Raw genomic sequence first — 25,802 nt, 5'->3', positions numbered from 1 at the left:
TTAAAATGCCATTTTAAAGGGGCGCCTGGGTGGCGCAGTGGGTTAAGCTGCTGCCTTTGGCTCAGGTCATGATCTCAGGGTCCTGGGATCGAGCCCCACATTGGGCTCTCTCTGCTCAGCGGGGAGCCTGCTTCCTCTCTCTGCCTGCCTCTCTGCCTGCTTGTGATCTCTCTCTGTCAAGTAAATAAATAAAATCTTTAAAAAAAAATAAGTAAAATGCCATTTTAAAGATGAAAAATCAAAATATAAGAACAAGGGCTTTTGGATAGGACTGGACTCTGGTCTTCTTATTGCAAGATGAATATTGTTTATGTTCTACCCTAGAATAGAAAAGTGTGCCTGAGTGAAACATGGAATTTTAATTTTATATAGTTCATGATTTCTCAACTCTGGTACCATTGACATTTTGAATTGGTTAATTCTTTGACATGGAAGGAAGGCTTTCCTATGCACTATAAAGTTTTTAACTGCATCACTGGCCTCCATTCATATCAGTGAGTTAGCGTTCTACCACACACTTGTGACAATCATACATTTCTCCCAACATTTTCAAATGGTATCATGAAGTTCAAAAAACCCCAATTTAGAACCACTAATATAGATATTTTTGAGAGTTAACCCATACAAGTTTATATCATCCTCTTTTCACATAGACCTACTAGGACAACCTGGCAAATATTCTACAGAAAGTCTGCATTTTCCTAACATGTTCTCCAAATTGGCTCATATGACTTATGATGCCCTGAATTCCTTCTTTCTAAAAATTTCTTTGAAATACTACGATGATTATGGGCAAGGATTGTTCCACATGAGGGAGTCTCGAACACATCTAAGCAAAGAAAATCGGGAAAGAAAACATGGTGTGAAAGAGGTAATAGAAAGCATTGTACATTCAAGAAACCAAGGAATTCCAATGACTGGACTATTGTGAGTGACAGTGGGAGTATGTGGGGAGAAAGATTGTTTGAGAGGCAAGTAGGGACCAGATTATAATGGGTTTTTATAAGCCAAAGGTATTTATTATAAGAACAATGGGTAGGCATTGAAGGAATTCAGGCAGAAGAATGCGGATTTACAGATTAGAAAGACTATGTTCACTAGCCTATGAAGAAAGGATTGCAGGACAGCACAGACTTAAAAAAACAGTTAAGAGACTGATGCAGAAATCTAGCTTATAAATAAAAAAAGCTGGGTGAAACCTTGGGGTAAGACCAGGGTCGTTATAATAGGGGTGGTGATAAGAGATAAGGCCAAGAGATGTTAAAGAAGATGGAGTTAAGGATGGTTGGCTTGACTTGGGGAATTAGGGAGATGGACAAATGAAAGACCACATCCAAGTCTATGCCTTGGGTAGCTGGGCAGGAAGAAGGCTGTGGCATTTTTAAAATGGAAAATAAAGGAGGAAGAGTCAATTGGAGGCAAAATGGTCAATTCTTTTTTTTGACAAGTTGAGAACTGGCAGTTAGGTAGAAAGGTTTGAATCCCTGGAGGAACATCCCTGATGGATATTGTGGCATTTTTAGCATATCTTAAGCATATCAGTGTTAATCAAAGCCACAGAAGTAGATGAGATCTCCCAAGGAAGGTCTATAGAGAAAAAAGAGGAAGGGAGAGATGAGAATGCAGAAGTTTAGAGAATTTAATAGTTGTAGGAGATGGAATTTCAATTCAAGACTAGGAGCAAAGTGACAATTTAAAAAGACTTAAAATAGTTTAGGAAAGAGAGATTTGTTCTTAAACTGGGAAAGGGGTAGATGGAATGAAGAAAAGGGAATTATAGAGATATTTAGGAGGTAGATATAGAAAATATGATAAAGGGAAGAAACCAAAGTAATCCCAACTTTTTGCTTTGGTCAGTGGTGGTGGCACACCCATCGCAATGGCAAAGTTTCGTATTAACAAAATTATGAGCACAGATACAGTTTTGAGTATGTACAGGTCTGTAAGTGGCAAAGGATATAGAAAGAGTTGAATCTGGTAGGAGCTGGTAATGAAATGGGAGACTGGGATAAGAAAAGCAAGTTCTTCCTGGCCATTCTCACAAGGATCCCACAGCCCCTCCCTGACACCAGCTCGAAGCTCTCTTATCACCAATCTGCCTGCTCCCCAGGTGTAGGTAACCAGTGCCCAATAGACCAGCACATTTTAGAATATTTAATGGGACAGAGGGTGAGTCAAATGTAGATTTCTCGGGTGTGTCATCCCTTAGCAAGCTTCGGCTTCAACTCTGCCATCTATTCCTACCCTGTGCCAATGTTCTTGCTCGAGCAACCCAACAGGGCTAGTCACTTTGGTCTTTCCAAAGCATGTCTTACATTTCAAGCAGAACATCGTTATATATAGGCAAACTGGTTCCCAGGGAAGCAGACTCTGAGATGGAGGCGTGAGGGCAGAAAGTTTCTGGGGTGCACTCCTGGAAGCAACACCCATACACCTGCAAGGGAGCAAAGGGAGCAAGATGAGACAGGTGAATTGTGATGCAGTCCGAGCCAAGGCCCCAGTGGATCCCACAGGGAGCTCTGGAGATGGAAGGGCCTTCCAGAAGCCTTCCTCAGGGATGGCAGGGTGTGGAGTCTCTAGTGATGATAGATGGGGGACTACCACCGTAGAGGGATGTGATCCCGGGCCAGGCAGCTCCCTTCAGCAAGTTGTCTGCCTCCAACACTCCTGGCACTGGGGGAAGGGGTGCCTGGTCCCCAACAATGAGTCATCTGGTCTTAGCAGCCTGCATGGCAGCACCTGTCACTACAGCTGCAAGCATGACTCAAACCACCTCCCAGCAGGAAGACATTGCATCAGAAAAATGAATGCCCTGTACTTCTTGACAAAATAAATTCTTTTCCTCCTGGTTGATCTCTGTGAGGTAGAGAGCACCAGTCAATCAACTAATTCACCTTGGTGGTCATACCTTTCACATGGCACATTTTATTACATGTTCCTTCCTGTGGAGCCCCTTTAGACATTTATAATCTCCCAGTGTAACTGGTCTTAATAAATTGCAGTGGCTACAGCTGCTATGTCCTTTTTGATGGGACTTGGTCATGAGAAACCCATCTTCAGGCTGACCTTTAGACTTTTACTATTTTTCCCCAGCTCCGTCCCTCTGACAGTACCCTTGCTTTGTGTTAATAAGCTACTTGAGCCATGTCTTAAAGTCTCTTGCTGGAAACACACTGCTTCCCAGTGACTCCTGGTTCTCTTAACAGAAATGAGCACTATATTCTATTCTTTTTTTAAAAGATTTTATTTATTTGAGAGAGAGAGAAAGAGAGAGAATGAGAGAGAGAAAAAGCATGAGAGAAGAGAGGTCAGCAGGAGAAGCAGACTCCCCACTGAGCAGGGAGCCTGAAGGGGGACTTGATCCTAGGACTCCAGGATCATAACCTGAGCCGTAGGCAGTTGCTTAACCAATCGAGCACCCAGGCACCCTATATACTATTCTAAAAGCGTGGTTACTTAGGGTGAATTGTCGCTTTAGACAAACCAGCCAAGAGCCAAGTGACACCAGGAAAAAAGTACATCCAAAAGAGCAATTATTTTTTTCAAAAAGATCATGAAGAGATGCTGATTCTGATTATACTCTTCTACTCCATGTGCATTCTTTTTATTTTTAATAAAAGTTGCATTTAAGTTTACAGCATGATATTTTGATAAAAATATACAGATATCATTACAGATAAAAATGATGGTTGCCGTGAAGCTAACTGACATGTCCCCTTCCTCATTTCTTTCCTGTTTTTCAAATACAAGAATTTATTAACTCAATTTTCCTATTTTCTCCCTTACTGGGATGACTCCTCTCATATCAAACCATCCATCCAAACTAAAATGTTGCCCCAAATTTAGAATCCTTTTGCATTCTTCTTTTTTATTTCTAGCCCCAATACCCTGAAGCTGACTCCAAAACATAAAGGGTCTGACAGTCCTCTTATCTACATCACTTGGTGACTGATTCACTTAGTATTTCTGATTCACTTAGTATAAACTAAGTGAACAGAAAAAAAAAAAAATCAAAATCTTCGTCCAGAAGAAAATTTCAAAAAAATCACAGGCCCAGGACATCGGGCATATCAGATCGACTCCACTAGCAATCAGAAGACACTGGCAAACAATAGGACAATACAGACATGTACAAGTTTAAATATTCTTGTTTAAATTCTCCTTTTAATGCTTAATTTTGGGGACACATGTATCTTTTATTTAAAATCCAAGGCCACTGCAGCGATGAATTGCAATTCATTAAAGACCTCTCGATAAATCACTTTCTTAACTTTGAGTTAACTTTGCAAAATCCAGAAGATGTCAGCAAATAGAATAATTAGACGACTTAATTTTGCAAAATTCAGAAGATGTCAGCAAATAGAATAATCACATGAATGTCAAGCATCATCAGAGACTTGAAACCTCCAAGCACAGTCCCATTTCTCAATCCCTGTAGTTTGATAACAGGTTAAGCAAGACCTGCTCCACAGGGCATCAGCCTGTTAGAAAACATAGCAGTGCAAGTCCATGTTCACTCTAGACCCAGAGAGTCCCTGTAGCTCCTCTACAAGTACACCCCAGACATTTCTGGCCCATCCCCAGAGATTTTTACTCCCACATGAAACAAAGAGGGTTCAGCAAGTTGTAACTGTAAAGAATTTTAAGACAGATCTCCAAATATGTGCCTGAATTAAAAATTGCCCTTTTGTATGTACATTTTGCACCCTGCTACGATAACAAGATTCACCCAGAGAGACTTTCTTCTGAGTAATTTGAAGGATGAGTTCCATTAGGGTCACGGGGTATGAGTTTTGTCCAAAGCAAACAGATGGCCCAAGCACTGGTCTTCCTGTTTGGACCTGGGTGAGTCCAAAGTCAGAGAGCTTTCACTGGGGTTTCCTTGGAAACTTAACATACTAGCCAGCAGCTGGTGAGATGGTAATATTAGACCAGTGATTCTCAGCCTCGGCTGTACATTGGAATCACCTAAGAAGTTTTAAAAGCTACTAATACCTGAGCTTTACCCACAAATATTCTAATTTAATTTGTCTGTGGTATACCCTTGGTGAGGTTCATAAAAGCTTCCCAGGTGATTCCATATGCAGAGAGTTAGAGGCCAGTGTTTTAGAACAATGCTTCTTGAACTATCCTGGGGGCACAAAGGGTCACTCCCTCACTTCCTTGACTTACCTATCTACAAAGAAATCAATAGCTTTAAATGCAGCAGAAATTGCTGGCCAGTGAAATCCCCAGTCTCCCCAACCAGACTTCATTCCAAATACCTCCCAGATGCTTCTAAAAAGCAAATGTACCCTCACAAGGGCTGAATATTTTCCACTATTGCTTCTAGGAGAGAAATATGTGCCATAGGTTGGAACACTAACTCTAAAATCATAGTTCTAGAAATATTTTGTGAAGTAAGACCACATCGGTAAAATCAGATCACAGCCTCAACATAGTGAATACTCAGGTCAGTATTTATTTGTGAACATCCAAATAAATACACGTATATACATGTTATACACACACATATAACTTCTGCTGTGTCATTAAAATGTTAGTTTAATCATTTTTTAGTGCTTTTACAGTATAGACTTTGCTTCCCTTTGCAAGAAGGAAGCTACAAATAGGAGGAAAGCAGAGTTCACTGATTTTTTTAAATTCTACCAAATATTTATTTGTTTATTTATTGTTCAATTAGCCACCATGTAGTACATCATTTGTTTTTGATGTAGTGTTCAATGATTCATTAGTTTCATATAACACTCAGTGCTCATCACAACACATGCCCTCCTTAAATACCCATCACACAGTTACCCCATCCCTCCATCCCCCTTCCTTCTGTAACCCTCAGTTTGTTTCCTGGAGTCCAGAGTCTCTTATGGTTTGTCTCCCTCTCTGATTTCTTCCCATTCAGTTTTCCCTCCTTTCCCCTTGGTTAAACATATAAGTGAAACCACACTGATAAGGCAGAACTTTGCTATGTACACCAATGGTACTAACCAATGTGTGATATGGGTGGATTATGACAAGTCCTAATGAAGAACCCCTGAAATCTTTTTTCCCTTTCCTCTTTGTTACAGAAGTAACGAGCAAAATCCTTCTTCCTGTGTTTTTCGTGCACTTAATTACACATAGGTTCATTTGCACCCATTCTTTTCCTTAGCATAAATGGGATTGCATCATACAGACTTATGTGTGATTCACTTTTTTCTCCCCTAACTAAGTCTGAAGACCATCACATGCCAATACAAGTTTACCCCATTCCTTTTAATACTTTGCATGATGGTATTCCCCAATGTGGGTATATGATTATTTGTATTATCATTTTTTATTATTTTATTACTTCAGATAATTCCTCAATGAGCAGTACGTGCATTTATTTGAGGATGATTCCTAGAAGTGGCTTTCTGGGTTCAAGGAATGTATATTTCAACTTCTGAGAGATTGGCAAATTGCCTTTCAAAAGAGCTTGCCCAGGTAGACTCTAGTGAGCAGTTCCTAGGAGTGCTTGCTTCCTTACCAGCCTTTGATATGTTGATATGATCAATGTGTTTTTTACTTTGGCCAGTCTGATAGGTGAACATTTTTTGTTCTTGTCTTAATTTGCATTTTCTTGATTAATAGTGAGACTGAGCTTTTCTCATGATTGTTAGTACTTTATACTTAATCTTCTTGAATTGCCTATTTTTATCCCTTGCTCTTGATTTTATTAAATTGGTTTTTTCTCATTGATTTCGAAGAGACTTTTGTAGATATCCATATATGAATAATTTATCTATTAAGTGATTTCAGGTATTTTTTAAATTCTGTTTCTTGGCTCTTAATTTTTTCTATGTTCTTTTTAGCCATATTTACATTTTTAATTTTTAAGTCGTATGTCTCAGACATTTTCTTTTGTTTTCCTTGTTGTTAGTTTTTGCTCTTTGGGGAGAGAGAGAGGACTTTTAAAAAAATTATTTAAATTCTAGTTAGTTAACATCTAATGTAATATTAGTTACTGGCGTTGAATTTAATGATTCATGACTTATATATAATACTCAGTGCTCAACACAGGTGCCTTCCTTAGTATTCATCACCTGTTTAGCCACTCCCCTGCCCACCTCCCCTCAGCAACGCTCAGTTTTTTCTTCAGTTGAGTCTGTTGTGGTTTATCTTCCTCTCTTTTTTATTTCCTTTCTCCTATGTTTATCTATTTTGTTTCTTAAATTCCACATATGAGTGAACTGGATGGTATTTGTCTAACTCTGACTGACTTATTTCGTTTAGCATAGTGCACTCTAGCTCCATCCATGTCATTGCAAATGGCAAGATTTCATTCTTTTTGATGACTGAGTAATATTCCAGAGAGAGAGAGAGAGAGAATGTGTAACACATCTTCTTTATCCATTCATCTGTTGATGGACATTTAGGCTCTTTCCATAATTTGACTATTGTTGATAATGCTGTTGTAATCATCAGGGTGAGTATGCCCCTTCCAGTCAGTATATTTGTATCTTTGGGGTAAATACCTAGTAATGCAATTGCTGGGTCACAGGGTAGTTCTATTTTTAACTTTCTCAGGAACCTCCATACTGTTTTCCAGCGTGGCTGCACCAGTTTGCGTTCCCACCAACTGTATAAAAGGGTTCCCCTTTTTCTGCATGCTCACCAACATCTGTTGTTTCTTGACTCATTAATTTTAGCCATTCTGATGGGTGCAATTTCATTGTGGTTTTGATTTGTAGTTCCCTGAAGAAGAGTAATGTTGAGCATCTTTTCATGTGAGGAGGACTTTATTTTTTAAAAGAGTGTTTTAAATTGTCTTTAATTGAAATTTTTACCCACTGATTTGAATTATTGATCTATTTGTCTATTTTTTCGGTAAATTTGGAAGTTTTTAGGTAATTCTTAAAGATCTTTTCTTTGTATATACTTTAGAATTAGCTTGACAGGCATTGAATTTTTTTTTTAAAGAAACTGTTGCCATTTAATTGGTAATATATTATTAAATCTATAGGTATAGGTTAACTTTGGAAAGTTTGGCATTTAATAACATTTAGTCTTCCCATTTAGAAACTGATATTTTCTAAATGATATGGAACATTTAGAAAATGATATGTCTCTCCATTTATGTAGGTATTTCTCATGTCCTTTAATAAAATTTTATTTCTTTATTCTAAGGTCTGATATTTCCTCTTATGATCATTATTTGGATATGAATTTTTGATGGTGGTGGTATTTGAATATTATCTTTTTTTCTCTATCCCATATTCTAATTAGTTATTGATGGCATATAGGAAAGCTATTGATATTTTCATATTTTAATTCCAGATGCTACCACCTTAATGAATATCTCTCTTCAGGTGCCACAGCTTCTCAGATAGTTGTATTGGAATGTCTTGCAGTTTTCCATGCGTGCCATGAAAAACTGAACACTGTTTTTTAAGTCTATTAGAACAAACTTGCTAAGTATGTAACTTGGATCCTCTAGACTTACTTATTTTTTGTCTTCTCACACTTATAATTTCTGAGAAACGTGTGTTAATGTCTTCCACTGTGATTATGGATTTGTTAGTTTCTCTTTTTCTTATGTATTTCAGTGTAACTCTAAGATACATGAGTTATGGCTCCTACAATTCTTGGTGGGTTTCTTTCTTTTATCTTACTTTACTTTGCACTCTGTTGTGTCTGATATGAATATTTATACATCTGCTTTTTCTTCAACAGTCCTCTCTTTATTTCCGTCTTTATCACTTTCAGAAAATGTAGCCCTCTTATAAGTAGCATATCAATTTATTTTAAATCAAATGTGAGAGCTTTTGTGTTTTAATAAAATAATGTAGGTTATGAACAATTACTTTCTTGAACCATATGAAATTGCTGTTCTTATAGGTCAAAAACAAACATTGGCGACTCCTTGTGGTTAAACCTAATACTTTAATTACTCGTGTGTTTGAACTTATTCCTGCCACCTTTATATTTGACGTTTACATTTTCTTTTTTTTTTTTTATTTTAAGTACTTTTCCTTTCATACCTTTGATATATTTGATTAAATTTTATTTGTTCTGCCACTCTTTTTCTCCTTGTCACTGTTAGGAATTGTATATAGTATTTCTCCCTGCTATTTGTTTAATGTTTCTCTCTCTCTCTCTCTCTCTCTCTCTGTGTGTGTATATATATGTGTGTGTGTGTGTATATACACATATGTGTGTGTGTATATATATATATATATATATGATACGGTTAGTGACGAGAATCTTCCACAGACCAGGAGAAGAATTTCTTTCTCCCACATACCCATTTTTCCAGAGTATCATTTGTTTATTAATTTATAGATTCTGTTTCTTTATACCTCATATACAAAACTACTTGGGTTAAACCATAGTCCATTAATTTCTTCACTCACTACTCTTCCAGGCATCTTCTCTTCCTCCTTAGTTATTTCATTGTTTTGTTGAGGTATATACTCAATTATTACAGAAAAGGTCTGTGGGAGTTAAACTCATGACTCCTTACATATATTGGAATGTTTTTATTTGGCTCTCTCATTTGATTGCTGGCTTGGCTGAGTATAAGATTCTAAGTTCAAAATCATTTTCATTCATAATCTTTTTTTCCCTTGTCACCTATAAAAGTCTGAAGCAATCCATTTCTTGTTCCCTTGTATATAAACTGCCTTTCTTCCTTCTCTAAAAATACTTGAGGTTTTCCTCACTATCCCTGGAGACTGAAATTTAATCAGTACCCAGCAGATCATTTACACCTTAAGATTCAAATCTTTCTTCCTTTCTATAATTTCCCCCTGCCTCTCCTCCTCCATCTTTTTTTACCTTTTTTTCCTCCTCTTGCACTTCTTCTTATCCTCCTTTTTTTCAATCTTGCAACTCCCATTAGAGAGAATTGGATCTTCTCAATCTGTCTTACATTTCTCTTGACTTGCTTCATATTTTCTTCTCTATCCTTTTTCATCATGTCCTGGAAAACTTAACCAACTTGTTATTCTAGCTTATTAATTTGCTTTTCAGGTGTCCATTTTACTTTTGAACTGTTGATCTTTTTAAAGCATGCATTGTTCTGCTGTTTTTCTCAAAAGATGAATATATTTTAAATTCTTTCTCTGTTTGTTCTGTTAAGTCTTTTCGCTAGTTGTTCTGCTTACTGAATGTGGTACCTCTAATGCTAGTTTTCCTTAAATAGCACTGACACTTTGTCTATGTTCATTTCTTTTCTTATTAAAGAATCCTTATATTCCTACATATTTCCCTATCTTGAGTGACCAGAGAAGGGAAATGGAAGGAGTTGCTAGGACCAATAGCTGCTATTCTTGCAGTGTGGACTCCTAATCTCTCTACATTGGGGCATTGCTCTTCCATTCCGCTCCTGGTACCTAGCAAGGAGATTTGTCCTGTGGACATCACAACCGCTTCTTACTTATTAACCCATAAAAAGAAGACAAAGAGATCTAGCTTCCCACTTAATCACCCTATCAATTTCTTTAAAAAAAAAGATATTTTATTTATCTATTTGAGAGGGAGACAGTAAGAGAGGGCATGAGAGGTGAGATGATCAGAGGGAGATGCTGACTCCCCGTGGAGCTGGGAGCCCGATGCAGGACTCCATCCCCAGGCTCTGGTGCCCTGACTATCCATTTCTTAAGGTTATTTACTTTTAACTTTAAACTCCCCTACAGTTAGCTTATGTCCAAACCAATCTTCTCAGCATATGTTTTAAAACTATGGTTTCCTGGGACACCAGTGGGTTAAGCCTCTGCCTTTGGCTCAGGTCACGATCCCAGAATCCTGGGATGGAGCCCCGCATCGGGCTCTCTGCTCAGCAGGGAGCCTACATCCCCCCTTCTCTCTCTGCCTGCCTCTCTGGCTACTTGTGATCTCTGTCGAATAAATAAATAAAATAATTTTTTTAAAAAAGAACTATGGTTTCCTATGGTTTTACTTCTCCATTGGTCAGATCTTATATGTGTTCCATCTTTTGTGATGCTTCAGTATTTCCGATTTAGTAATGATACTCTTGATTGTCTTTCTAGGCATTTATAAATTTATTTTGTTTCTTAAACATCTTTTGTCACTTCAGAGGACCTTTAGATGAGTAGTAGAATAGTTACAAGCACTGAGTCTACCATTTTTATTCAAATCTCCCTCTAATTCCTTAATAGAATTAAACTTAGCCATCTTGACTTTATGCTTCTCATACTTCAAAGAACTGTTTATGATACAATGTCCTTTCCAACAACAAAGAAAAAAATGAAATTTTTTTTATTATCCAGAGCTTGACTTTGGTAGGAGAAATGGCTGTTTCCCAAAAGGAAATAATGACATAAAATGAAATATTAGGTTAGAGCAGAAGTGTAGGTGAAAACAAAGTGTCCATGTGGGCAAAAATTCATAATTGATGTTTGATAATGATTTTATCTCTCTACAAATTCATGGTTTTATTTCATACTGAATAAGCAGGTGTTAAATCAAATAAGAAGCATGCTTCCAAATTTGGCAGTTTTTTTCACAATGGGCCATGGATATGTTCTCTTCACTTCCTTATAAACACCTAGCCCTGTAGCATGATTATTGAAAAGAACACTGGTTTTAGAACTCTAATTCCCAATTTGTCCACTCAGATTTTCTGGCTTTCCACTGATTTGTCTATAAACATTGGACAGAAATATGTATAACACTTGGAAAATTATAAAGTATCCTACAAGCTTAAAGGTGAAAAAAGATTATCATATTGCAGTAGAAACAAAGACATTTTTGTGGCTGCATTTTTAGATTTTGCTCAACCCTCCTATACCCTACCCCCCCCCCCAAACAATTCTGTCCTTATGGCCCAAATTTCACTGTCACATCTAGCCATTTGTGTCAGGAAGAAAAAGAAAGATAGTGAGTAGGCCAGTGACAAGTTACATCTACAGATGGTTACAGGTATGTCCTCTTGCAATGCTTCTGTTTTTGCAATATCTAGCCCAGTTTCATTTTCTGGTATAGCGAAAATGCTGTGGGAGGCTTACCTGAGATTAGAGGACATTGACCTTTGGAAGGTGTTGACTGCTCCTGAAGAAACCTCACTGGTGCTCAAAGGAATGGGGTGGGGTGAACATACACCCATGCAGACGCAGGAAGCTTACAGGTGCAAAGTAAGAGCAAGACAATGCCACAAAAGAAGGCAGTTCTTACCCAAACCAGACCTTGAAATCTAAGTAGTTCCCTCTCAGGGACACATAGACTGCTGAGCTTGTGTTTCAGATCTCACACAACTCACAAAGAAATGGCTCTCCATGGCTAAACAAAACACAAAAAACAAACAAACAAACAAAAAACTAGCTTATCCCTTTGGCAGAGAAGTTTCTGCCAAATTCTATTCTAATTACTAAGAAATATGAAGATCATTCCCTACTACAAAGTCTTCTCTGATCCCACAGAATAGGTTAGAATCCCTGGATCTTGCCCTCAAAGTATTTGTCTCAATAAAAAACTGGCTACCCATTTCCTTGTAGATAGAAAATCTGGATGTCTGGGTCAGAAAGTTTGGGCAAGATAGAGTATTTTTCACCGTCCCTCGAGAGGCTGTGATAGCATATCTTTATGAGGCTCGATGATGAAATGCCCTAAGTTGTTTCCTGAAGTAAATGCCAAGTTCCTTAAGATGAGCGGACACTCCTCCATGGTCTGGCAAACTGTTGGCACTAACTTTCCATATCATGGGTCATGGTTTTTGTTTTTTTTTAACTGGGGTTTTGGAGGGAAGCTTGCACAAGTGGGGAAGGTGCCAGCCTGAAGTCACTCTGAAGTGACTGCTGAGAAGGTGACCGAAGCCAGAGGCTGACTAGAGTTTAGCTACTCACCTTGCTGGGTCTAATTTTCCTCACATGGGTCAAATGGGTGCTTGAAATCTACAGTTTCTATGTACCCCCTGCCCTGGTATCCTGTGCATCTTGTCGTTCTGCACTGAAATTAATTTTGTTTTTGGTGCACCTGAGTGGCTCAGTCAGTTAGGCATCTGTCTTCAGCTCAGCTCATGATCCCAAGGTCCTGGGATCAAACCTTGTATCAGGCTCTCTGCTCAGTGAGGAACCTGCTTCTCCCTTTCCCTCTGCCATTCCCTCATTCTCACTCTCTCTCAAATAAATAAATAAATAAAATCTTTAAGAAAAATAGAAATTAATTTTGTTTTAATATTATAGACATAATTATTGTTTTTCCTACCTAAAGCCAAGTGTTTTCCTAAACGAACTATTAACTTTATTTTGAGTAAGATTTCTCAAAAAATCTAAAACTATAATTCCATTTGGAGTCTAAAAATAAGACTTACAGACCTACTTCTCTATTTTCTCTTGATGGTATGAATGTATATAATGTCATTTCAATTAAGGAATAAAAAATTAGAAATAGAAGGACACAACATTTGGGGATATGGAATAATCTATAAGTCAGTGAACAGTTTAAAAAAAGAAGAAATTGTTTGGAAAAGATTTTCCTGAAATTATACAATCTCCTTTTCTCTCAAAAATATGTCAGGGTATGTGCTATGATGAGTGCTGTGAAATGTGTAAGCCTGATAATTCACAGACCTGTACCACTGGGTCAAATAATATATTATATGTTAATAAAAATATTTTTTTAAAAATGTCCATTTCCCTGTTAGAACATAAATGGGTATAATTATCATAACTTTGTAGCTTTGAATCTTAAAATTTCTATCAGGATACTTAGAATTTAAAGGACACATGCATTTGGTATGAAATTGTCAACTTACAGATGTAACCAGTAAAGTTGTCATTTTCATCCTCCAAATTTGCATATAGTAGATAGTCCCCATCATGTGCTGGGGTTGTGGTTATAAACATTCTTTCTTATAGGCAATCACAACTCCCTCCCCGGAAATGATGCGAAATGATGCCGTGCCACTAAAAAACCTAATGATGTTGCAAACCAGACTGTGGCTTGGGTGCAACCACCAGCCATCAAAGCATGCAGATACTATATATTTTTCCCTGTAATGGATCAGCTCAAGAGATGAGTAGCCAAACCAGTAGCACAAGAAGGTCTTCCACAAAGCCTTAGCCCTAGTCCTCCTTGTTCCCTCAGGAAATTACCTCTATTCCATAATGGGAGGGAGAGAAAAGAACTCAGAAAGGATAGGAGAATAGGAAAGCTCCCTCTTGGTTATTCAGTGGTTCCTCATTGACTCCAAGATAATGCGTGAGTTCTTCATCCAGACACTAAAAGGTCCCACTTTCTGTGCCCCACTGGTTTTGCCACCTTAACACACCACAGGGAATAATAGTGGATGGGATTAGGAAGATAACAGGGAGCAGATGGCTCAGAACGTTGGCTTTGACCCTAAGTGAGGTGGGAGCCATTATAGATCAGGCAGGAGTGACAAGAACTGTCATATGTTTTATTTTCATTCATTCTCAAAAACACCCTGCACTTCTAACGCAGAACCATTCATCCTGAGTGCACTCGCCAAGCGTCCATGTCCAAAGCAATTTCATTCCACCTTCGGTGCCCAGCTTCAAGATCCCTCCCACATAAACTACCTTGATTGCTCCAGCAAGATGTGACTCTCCCTCTCATTCTTTTTTTTTTTTTTTTCTCCCTCTCATTCTAATCTTACAAATTGCCCAAAGTACTTGGCTTAGACCAACGTTTTGTAATTTCTGCCTTGTACTATGAGGAGTTAGATGACCAAAAGTTAGATATATTTTGCTTTGAGCTTCAGCTGGACTGTCAACCCCTCAAGCATGGCTTACCTTTTATAGAGCAAAAACGGTGCTGTCACTGCAACTGTGAGAGAAGCCAGGTGCCTCCACAATCTCATCAACTCAGTTTCCAGGCCCTCGGCTATGTGACAGGCAGCCAGCTGCCAAGAGTTTTGCCAATAGGTTATGATCAAGTTCATCCACATTTCTGAAAACGTGAGTGGGGATATTCATGTTCAAAAAATTTAGGACCAGGTTATCATCTCACCACTTTTCTCTCCAAAACTCCTTTGATATAAACATCTATTGTTACTTTTCAGACGGTATCCTGCAAAGATTCCTTGTGTCCACCACTCATTTGGGGACTTACCTCATGTTGCACTATCATCTTTGCTACCTTTCTGTGCCACGTTTTTCTTACTTCCTTCCACTAAAATGTAAATTGTTTAGGGATGGAGGCCTCACAGTGTTCTCTGTGGACACACCTGTCCCCTTACCGATAGGCCCTTGCTCCAAAACTATGTGCAGTGGACTATGTTCACAGCTCTTCCAGTTTTCAATTGCTAAGAAAATACAAAAAGCAGGAGACCAAAGGTAAACTGCTGCCTCTGTTGTAACAGGATTTTGTGCCGCTTTATCAAAACTTTGAGAATTTTTACACGCGGAACCTGTACATGAGAATCAGAGACAACTGGAACCGGCCCATCTGCAGTGCCCCGGGGTCTCGGTTCGATGTGATGGAGAGGGTGTCGGATGACTACAACTGGACATTTAGGTGAGGCAGCCTTCTGGAGGGTCTTGGTTGAAAGAAATTCTTCCCAGGAAATCCTAGCATGGGCATTAAATTACAGAGCTGATAAACATCAAACCATGGAAGTTGCTGGCCTTCCATCATTGAGCCTTTTGCAAGCCCTGGTAATTCCAGTGGGGGAAGTCATAGTTATTCAGTTGCCAAGGGTGGCTGTGTTAGATTAAAATAAAGCCTGTGTCAGAAAGTGCCGTCTACACAGAGCTAGCCACGAAGAGCCTTTTCAGCCCTACTGACAATTTTACCCCCCTACTTCTTGCTGAAGGAAGCAGTGATGACCAGGGCTCTTTCTCACCTACAAAGTTCTTGCTGGAATTTAAACAAGAGCACAGGTGTCACGGAAGTGAGCAGCCAAGGAAAACCAGGGCTAAATGATACTCCATGGCTTGTGATACCTTTTTTCCAAATACTCTGCCCAACTTCATTTTGGCGTTACTATCCTCCAAGGGCAGACCATTTTGTATTGGCAGCAATGCACACCAGAAAGGAAAAACAAAATATATGATTGGGGCCAGACCCAAGATATCCTTGGATGAGTCTTCTGTGGGGCACTAGGATGATGTTAAATGAGAAAGCCCTTTGTGGTCTTCTCTCTGCAGGTTCACTGGAAGAATCATCAAAGATGTCATCAACATGGGCTCGTACAACTTCCTTGGCCTGGCTGCCAGTTACGATGAATCTATGAGGACAGTAAAGGATGTTTTAGAGGAGTATGGCTTAGGTGTGGCCAGCACCAGACATGAAATGGGTATGTATGTTCACCATTTTGAAATTTTGTCCAGTTGGGCCTCAGATTCCCTGTGGCAATTTCTCAAACCTAGATCGCATCTAGATGGTGTACCTCAAAAAGCTGTTATAAATTGCAAAATGAGAAAGGTACCTGAAGGTCTTTTGGGAAATTTCAAACATTATGTTCTTGTCAGACAGTTTATTAATTACAGGTTTAAATTTTCCAGAAAAAATGAAAATGGATCTTTCATTAGACCACATTATCTAAAATAACAACTCTTGTGCCTCTTCCATTTGATCCGTTTCAGGATCCTTCCCTCTCCTTTTCTTTTTTTAAAACAGCCTTAGTGAAGTATAACTGATATTGTTAAAAATTATACTTACTTAATTTATACAATTTGATAGGTTTTGATATGTAAAAACACGCTGAAACCACCACTGCAATCGAGGTAATAAACATGTCCACCACCTTGGAAAGTTTCTTTGTGTCCCCATTTTTTGTGGTAAGAACACTTCACATGAGATCTACCATTTCAACAAATTTTTAAAGTGCACTGTGCAGTATTAATTATAGACACAATGCTGTACATCTCTCTAGAACGTACTCATCTTGCGTGACTGAAATTGTATATCCGTCGAACAACTTTTTGTTTAGATTTTGCTCTTTCTTAACGATGTCCGTCCCTGATCTTGCTTTTGTATTTGGATATTGCCCATTGCTGCTACTAAAACGTAAGTTTCATGAAGGGAAGGATAGAATTGGCCTTGTGGTCCATTGTGTTGAATGAGTGAGTGAATGATGAATGAATGAATAAATGAATGAATGAATGAAGGTGGAACAGATGTTTCTCTTTTAGCTGAAACATTTTGCTCTTTTCAAAAGAGTGAAATCTGTGAGAAGGAAACTTCTGGTCCTCCCCACCTCAGGGAGAAAGAGTGAGGCAAGCTTCCTCCTACTATTCTTGACACGGTTTTTTCTTATATATCATCTCATTTATTACTCACCAAAGTCCTCTGCTCAAGGAGGCAGCACCGGTGACGTTATTTCATCTTCTAGAGGAGCAAAGAGGATCATAGTGACTAACCGATGTCCCACCACTGGCTTATTAATCATACTAACTCCCAGTCTAGCTAGCTTCTTCTGACAGCAGTTTCCCATCCAGAATGATATATGCATGGTTTACCATGTCAGTTTCAGGCCATTCTACGGACCTAAGGTAAACCTACTAAAAGGGGATTTACCATTAATGACAAATGAGCCATCTGCTCCTCTTAGAATCCAGTCGACAGAAGATCATTAAAAACCCATGCAACAAAGAACAATTCAAGTTGAACAAAGTAATTTTTTAATCCATACATTCATTAAACATTTAGCAAAGCTCCAGAGTTTATAAGCGGTTGCCCAAATTTTTTAAGAAAGACATCTTTTCTTCATTTTGAGGTAGGAGGGCTGCAGATATAAGCAGAATGCAGAAGGAAGCTTCTACTTCACGTAGCAGAATTAGGTGACCCATGATACCTCATTTGGGATGGGGCAGAGACTGGAAGGTTACCCTCGGTCATAAAAGACATGGAGTCAGTAAGTAAGCTTTGTGGATATTTCCTCTGGTGCTGCTCACACTTAACACCAAGATTGTTAATCAAAGAGACAGAAAATACTTTTCCTGAGGATGATGACCACGCCCCCCCAACTCACTGATACAGAACACTCCCCACTCACAGCCAGCAGAAGCTAAACTTGGCATAGTCAATGGCCTCTTTCCTGTGGAAGCCAGATATGGAATAGGAGTTCCCGAATTGGCAGACTCAATGAATCGGAGAAGCCAGGCAGAGATAAAGATCATAGTTTGGACTGTCTGCAGCCTAAGGTCTTTCTCCACTTCTTCTCAGCCTTCTGAATGGCTAGACTTTGATTGTTTATCTGCTTCACTTGGTCTCTGGCTCAAGCTCTAGGAAGAAGATTTTAACAGTTCTCAAGGAAATGGTGAGAAAGCAAAAATAGAAGCCACCCGCACTAATTTTAAGCAAACAGAAGACTTGATAACAAGGGTGGATATGAGCAGTCGGAAAATAAAGAAGTAAACGGGCTTCATTTCAGTATTGTGCAACAGAAGCTGTAACGTTAGCATAGCACGCAAGAATTACTAACATCGTTTTGATGCCACTTATTTCAAGAAAGGCAAATAACTTTCAGAAAGCCTAAGCTATCTAGTCTTAAGAAAATGTTTAACAGTGCCTGTGGATTGTCAATGAAAATGTGGGAATATAGAGGCTTACCAATTTAGCAACCAAAAATGCTTCTTGAGGAGCCCAAAGTAAATGTTTAGGAACATTTAATCACTTGAGTACCTTCCCAGAGCTTTTAAAAATAGTTTCCAATGTTCTGGAGGGAAAAGCCCACAAAAAAAAAAAAAAAAATCATATTACAAAATAGGAAATTAAAAAAGAAATCAAGAGGAAGTATTTAAAGCACAGTAAAAGGATAGGAGACCACACACAGTATCTTGGCCAAAAGTATGTGAGAAGAGCATATTTTCCCACTAAAAGAAAAGGACTGAGATTTTGCCAAAAACCCAAACTCAACTATGTGCTATAATCACAAACAAATAAAAGTAAATTTAAATTGTTCCTAAGGGTGAAAAGTAGAAAGAGAAGTCCCAACCAGACACCTGGTTCTCTCCTCCCTGCTGTAACCACCAACATGCACTCAGTACCCGAGAGGGAGGTCAGTTCTATAAAAAGCACAGCAAAGAGCCCAAGAGCAAAGCTGTGTGTCCAGTTTGCATCTACAAGTGCTAGGACTGAGCCTGAAATACAGCTGATCTGTAAGGAATGAAACATTTCCAGACACAGATGTACAAATTGCAAATGCTGTGTTTAACATGTGGAATGATGCACTGCTGTTTATTTTCATGTACAACTAAAATACATTGGCATGCAGAATCAAGGGAGGCTTTGACTGTCTTGTGGTCAATTTAACTTTCCATAGGCTGATGGAAGTGTTGGCACCTTTTTCTGATATCCTAAATACGAGGCAGAGTGAAATGGCAATTAGGAGTCATCATCAAGCATTTGAAATGCCTGACACATTTTTATTTCTTACCGTCTATATTCATGGGGGCCTTTTTATTAGCATTCTTCTTGATCTGGGAGATCTCCTTCAAATTGTGTGTCCTATGTCATATCTTTGGTAATTACAGCCTAGTTTTTCCTAAGAATTTTCCTTTTTTTTTAAATTTATTTATTTTTTCCTAAGAACTTTCTTTCTTTTTTTATTTTTATTTAATTTTATCTATTTGACAGAGAGAGAGAGATCACAAGGAGAAAGGCAGGCCGGGAGAGAGGGGGAAACAGGCTCCCCACTGAGCAGAGAGCCCAGTGTGGGACTCGATTCCAGGACCCTGAGACCATGACCTGAGCCGAAGGCAGAGGCTTAATCCACTGAGCCACCCAGGCACCCCTCCTAAGAACTTTCTTAATGTACTGTGAAAGATTAGAAATTCTTGAGAATTGTTGTGTGTGATATTACATTGTGTTGTAGACCGAACATTTTACCAAAAGTTGAAGAGACTGCTGCTCAACATCCTCTTCTTCAGGTGGCTTGCCTCCAGACTTTCAGCTGGAAAGTCACTTGAATAACTGTTTCCAGATTCTAAAATTACCTGGATTTTTAGATTTTCAGCACCAGGATTGAGAATTGTTCATGACGTCTGAATATTAACATCAAACAGTATGCAGTAATAGCTCCATTAGGCAAGATATTTCCACATTTGTCCTTTGAGCTTCTTCATTGGAAAGAACTATTTAATTTTTCAGTACCTGGAAGGCGTTTGTCTGAATATGTTGGTTTCACAATGAAAAATGTAATGCAGCAGCCCCCGAGGCAAAGTAAATGTATAATTGCTTGTTCTTTCATATAAAGCGAAAGAGTAAAGAACAAGCTGAAACTTTAAAAAAAATAAATAAATAAACAACCTAAATGTGTGGTATGAATGCAAACACAAAGGAAAGCCGAAGATTAGCTTAAGGTTATTAGTTGTTATTAAACATAAGGAGAGACTCACCGGGGTCCCTTTCTGCCTGCCTCTTTGCCTACATGTGATCACTGTCTGTCAAATAAATAAATAAAATCTTAAAAAAAGAAGAAGAAGAAGAGACTCACCTAATAAAAATTATGTGGAGCATCCGTAATGTAGACAGATTCGACTCCTATATTTTCTATGCCTCGATTAACACAGTGCAGACAAGATGGCTGCCTATCTTTCCGTCCACCCGGAAATCAGGAAAATGAATGGTGAGAGGCTTTGAAAGTCATGTCGGTCCATTTAACATTCCACAAGCTGATTAGAAACAAAAACAAGGCTCAGAAAAGAGTGCTAGGTGAACACAAAGTACCCCTCAGTCCTTGAAAAGTAAGAAAGGAAAGAAGGGAGGGAGAGGGAGGGAGAGAGGAAGAGGGAGGGAAGGACGGATGGAGATGGGGAGGAAGGAAGGAAGGAGAAAGGAAAGAAAGAGAGAAAAGAATGAGGGAAGAAAGGAGAGAAGGAAAGAAGGAGGGGAAGGAAGAAGGAAGGGAGGGAGGGAAATAAGGCATGGGAGAGGGCAGGAAGGAGGGAAGAGAGAATGAAGGCAGGAGGGAAGGCAGGAGGAAGGAAGTGGAGGACAGGAGGACATGGAACATAAAGGACACCAACAGTAACTACTGACTTTCATTTAATATTTATGTATTAAATTATAAGCCTTTAAACATGTTGCATGTTTAAAGAAGTACACTTCTTCTTTTTAAATACTTAGTAAATTTTCACGAAAATTTGCTATATTTTTTGCCACCAAGAAAAGTTTATTAGATCCCAAAAAGTGGAATCGACCTAGGTCACATTCTTGGATCATGGTGAAATAAAGCTAAAAATAAATAATAAAATAGAAACAAATCCTTTTAAAAAAAAATCTCTGGAAGGTTTTAAAGCCCTTTCCTAAGAGACTCTATAATCAAAAGGGAAATGAAATTACATTTGCGTCATATACAGAAACTAACAACTCTGAGAACACCATCAGGTGTGTACTCAGAGAAAAATATATAGTCTTACTTTACTAAAGAAGAAAGATTGAAGCTTGTAAACTCAGCTACCCATGCAGTAAGGAATAAAAGGTAAGCAAAAGTGTTGAATTATTAAAAATAAAAACAGAAACTTAAGAATTAGAGAAGAAAAATTTCTATCAGGCTGAGGCATCTGTGTTTTAATAAGTCACTAGAGGTGATTTTGTTGAGCGGCAACCAGAGTAGGCAACCTCTGAACAAAATTTGACAAAGAAGCACTTAACAAAAGTATGTAAGGAATTAACACTGTAAATCCAAGAGTATAGTCAAATAACAAGATACCATGATCAAGTAGTTCTTTGAGGGAACTATGAGGATAGTTAACTGAATAATAAAACAATTCATAAGATTGAAAAATCCTAGAAGAAAACATACGATTATCTTGATAGGTGACACTAAAACACTTATAAAATTCAGTATCTGTTCCTAATACAAGAGGGAGCTGGGCAGAAACGACAAGAGTTTGGGTCTACTTTCTTCCAATTTACAAATCTGAATAATCAAAAATTTATTAGAAATAATAAATATCCAATAAAAACTCAATAAAGACTTATTGCATGTAGACCAACTTTTAAAATTCATAAAGTCAGTAATTAACAATCAGAAAATATATTGGAGAAATTATATTATTAATAAACATGAGCAAAACTAGCAAACACCTAGGGAATTCTGTTGAAAATATTTAGAAACTCTTTGAAGAAAACTATAAAACTTTTGTAAAAGACTTAAAAGAAGATTCAAAAAAATTGAAATAACAAATCCTACAAGGGAATGAACTGGTGTTACATTTCTATCAGTACTTCTCCAAATGGATATGTGAATTGAACACCATCCCAATGACATTAATAGATGGGGAGAAAAGTTGTGGAGACTAAATGGAAGTCTGGAGGCAGACACAACTTGGAATACTCATTTGTATACAATGAGAACAATTTTGAAATCAGTTGGAAAAAGACCAATTATGTCATATGTAGTATTATGATAACTAGCTGATCACAGAAGGAAATAAGTTAGATCCTACCTCACATACTATATCTCAGTAAATTCTGCTTGTGTAAATTGCAAATGCATTTGAGATTGAAATATAAAAAATAAGAACCACCACCACCAGAAATAACTACATAAGTAAAATAGAAACTGAATGGATAACAGAAGTGATGAATGAATGAACAAATGAACAGAGCAAAAGGACCTCAACAATTCAAATACAAAATGCGCTTGTATGCTTTCCTTGGTTAGGGCCCTGCTAAGATTGTCAGGCTGTCATTCCTTTGATGAGTGCAACCTCCCTGTCGAAATCCCTTCAGCCTGCTGTGACAAAATATCACAACCTGGTGGCTTGTAAACAACAAAGTTCATTTCTCACAGTTCTGGAGGTTGTCAGCATGGTCAGGTGAGGTCCCTTTTCCATGGTGCAAACTTCTGGTTGTACCCTCACGTGGTGGAAGGGAGGTGCCAGCTGTCTGAACCTCTTTTATAAGGACACTAATCCTATTTACGAAGGCTCCGCCTCTATGACCTAATCACTTCCCAAAGGCCCCACCTCTTATTACCATCATTTTGGCCATTAGGTTTCCAATTTTGGAGAGATATAAACATTCATCCACAGCAGCCTCAGCTCTAGACCTGTCGCTTGTAATCGCCCTTCGATTCTGTAACCCATAATGACCTCCAGTGGAACTCACCCTACCTAACTCACCCTACTTGGCAGTATGTCCTCTTAGTGGGAGGGATCCATCTGAAATGACTTCCAGGCTGACTCCATGCAACACAGGCCACCCTTGTCTGTAGAAAACAAGCACTCTTCCCTGCTAGAGGAAAGACAGCTTGCTCCCACCCCAGCCTCTAGACACAACTACTTTCCCTTCAGACTTGTCAACCCTCATTCAGACAGTAGTCTCCTGTGTCCTAATGCTCCAGAGAACCAAAGAAAGCACATCCCGAAATCATGGGGGAAAGAGCCAACAAAACGAAGCATTTAAACTTCTCTACATAAAAACCATGGCAACAAAGTTGAAAGTCAAGGAACGAAATTAGAAAAGGTTATGCAAAATATAAGACAAAGTGTTAATATTCTTAACACGAAAGACTTACAAATCAGAAGAAAAGGAACATCCCAACTTAAGAAGTGGCCTAAGAATTTGCAGCGATGTGGATGGAACTAGAGGATATTATGCTAAGCAAATTAAGTCAGTCAGAGAAAGACAATTATCATATGATCTCTCTGATATGAGGAAGTTGAGAGGCAGGGCAGAGGGTCATGGGGGGAAGGGAGGAGAAAAAAAATGAATCAAGATGGGACCAGGGAGGGAGACAAACCATAAGAGACTCTAAATCTCAGGAAACAAACAGAGTTGTGGGGTGTTGGGGGGGGTGGTGATGGTAGGGATAGGGTGGCTGGGTTATGGACATTGGGGAGGGTATTGCTATGGTGAGTGCTGTGAATTGGGTAAGCCTGATGATTCAGACTTGTACCCCAGAAGCAAATAATACATTATATGTTAATTTAAAAAAAAAAAAGTGGGCCAAGATTTTGGAAAAGTCAAGATGTAAAACATGCGCAGTCCAAATTGTGTAATGTTTCTCAAGATTTTTTTATCACTCTCTCTTCTGATATTTTAATATATCAGATATACTATATCTGTAATATTAGTATATTATTGCAGATATAGTATATCTGCAATATAGGTCATGGATATCTGCGCCTTATACATAGAGTAAGTTATCTGTCTTTCCTCCAAGAACAGATTGTCAACCATTTGGGACCAATTTCATAGCTGTTGAGAATGCATAGGATAGTAATTACCCTTGAGGGGAAGTAGATGGTGACCAGAAGGGGGCACGATGGGACTTCTTGGGTGCAGTCTATACCGTTTTTGAGGATTTTTTATGCAGTAATATGTGTGTGTTCACTTTTTGAAACCTCATAGGGCTCGATACTTAAAATTCGTTTTCTTTTCTACAAGTATGTTATAGTGTAATGAAAATTTTACATTAAAAAGTAGATCCAGTACACAAAATGGCAATTAAGGAAAAAAGGAAATATAAGTAGCCAATGAAAGTGTGGAAAATACTCTGTCCCATTAATAGTCAAAGACTGATTAAGACAGAGTTACCATTTTCCACATAATTGGCAAAAGTTAAAAAAAAAAAAAAAGGTAATATCCCATTAGAGCCACCTGGGTGGCTTAGTCGGTTAAGCGTCTGCCTTAGGCTCAGGTGATGATCCCAGGGTCCTGAGTTACAGCCCTGCATCAGGATCCCTGCTCAGGAAGGAATCTGCTTCTCCTTCTTCTTTGGTCCCTCCCCTCCTGGTGCTCTCTCTCTCACTCAAATAAATAAATAAAATCTTTAAAAAATAATAATATCCCATAGTTTCAAAGGAATAAAGAAAAGGATACCCTTACATACTGTCGATAGAGTACATTGGAAGGCAATTTAAAAATATTTCAACAGAAAGCCATTTAACTCAGCAATTTTGTTTCAAGAAATTTTGCCTTAAAATTTTTGAATAAGTGTTCTAAGATGTGTGATCTAGAATAATCAATGTAATATGCTTAATAATAGTAAAATTTGGGGAAAATAAGTGAGTTTCCAACAATAGGAAATTGATTAAATATACTTCAAAGATCTGTTGAACATAATGCTATTTAACCATGCAAAATTACAATGCAGTTTCTTAGCAGGGTGGTTGCGAGCAAAGGCTCTGGAATTAGTTTGCTTGGATTCAAATCCTTATTCTCCGCTTTAACCAGCTAGGGCCTGAGATAAACTCTATGACTTCCCAGTCCTCAATATTCTGAAAACAGAAAATACATTGTTAAGAGAATAAAACAAGTTACAGAAGAGTATGTTTACTATGAATCCATCTTTAAACATATATTTTACTTGAATATTTGCATTGATAAAGATGATTATATTTTATTTTGTAGTATCTCCTGATTTTTCCACAATGAGCTCACATTTCCCCAGTTAATGATTTCCTTAAAAGTCAACAGGAGTCTAAAATGAATGCCCAGACTTATGAAAATCATTCTGGCATTTCCAAGACTTGCCCACTGAATCAGACTGACCAAATGTCCCAGTCTCCTGAAGGGACCCCACTATGGGCTGTGTGGATTCTTGAGTTTATGCCAGTGGTTCTTAAGCTTTAGCTTACATCAGATATCACCTGCAAGGCTTGGAAAAATACAGGTTATTGGCCCTACCTACAGAGTTTCTGGTTTAGCCCTGTTGGAGTAGAACCCAAGATCTCACATTTCCAATGACTTCCCAGGCATTGCCCATGTTGCTGCTCTGGAGACTACACTTTGGGAATCAATGGATACTATCTAGCATGGCTGACTTTCTTGACCAAATTAGTCAAATCTCTTCCAGAATGCAAAGGTCTTTTACTTTATGTGGAGTAGAGTACCACACGTGGCCGGGGGATGAGGTCTATAAATAAAAACTGGAAAGTAGGTAAAAGACAAGCCAGAAAATCAAT

At 38.3% G+C, this 25,802-nt stretch overlaps 1 protein-coding gene across 1 annotated transcript in view; it reads left to right on the top strand.

Annotated features, from left to right (window-relative positions):
• Positions 1 to 25,802, top strand: part of SPTLC3 (serine palmitoyltransferase long chain base subunit 3) — a 136,822-nt gene that overhangs the window by 33,359 nt on the left and 77,661 nt on the right. Inside the window, exons 3-4 of the mRNA XM_059406529.1 lie at positions 15,302 to 15,456; positions 16,089 to 16,237. Of these exons, the coding sequence (XP_059262512.1) occupies positions 15,302 to 15,456; positions 16,089 to 16,237 (304 nt within the window). The remainder of the gene's footprint in view (positions 1 to 15,301; positions 15,457 to 16,088; positions 16,238 to 25,802) is intronic.

Source organism: Mustela nigripes, chromosome 7 (genome assembly GCF_022355385.1).
Source record: "Mustela nigripes isolate SB6536 chromosome 7, MUSNIG.SB6536, whole genome shotgun sequence".
Taxonomy (NCBI): domain Eukaryota; kingdom Metazoa; phylum Chordata; class Mammalia; order Carnivora; family Mustelidae; genus Mustela; species Mustela nigripes.
Note: the sequence above shows the minus strand (reverse complement) of the source record. Positions and strands in the feature narration are given on the sequence as shown.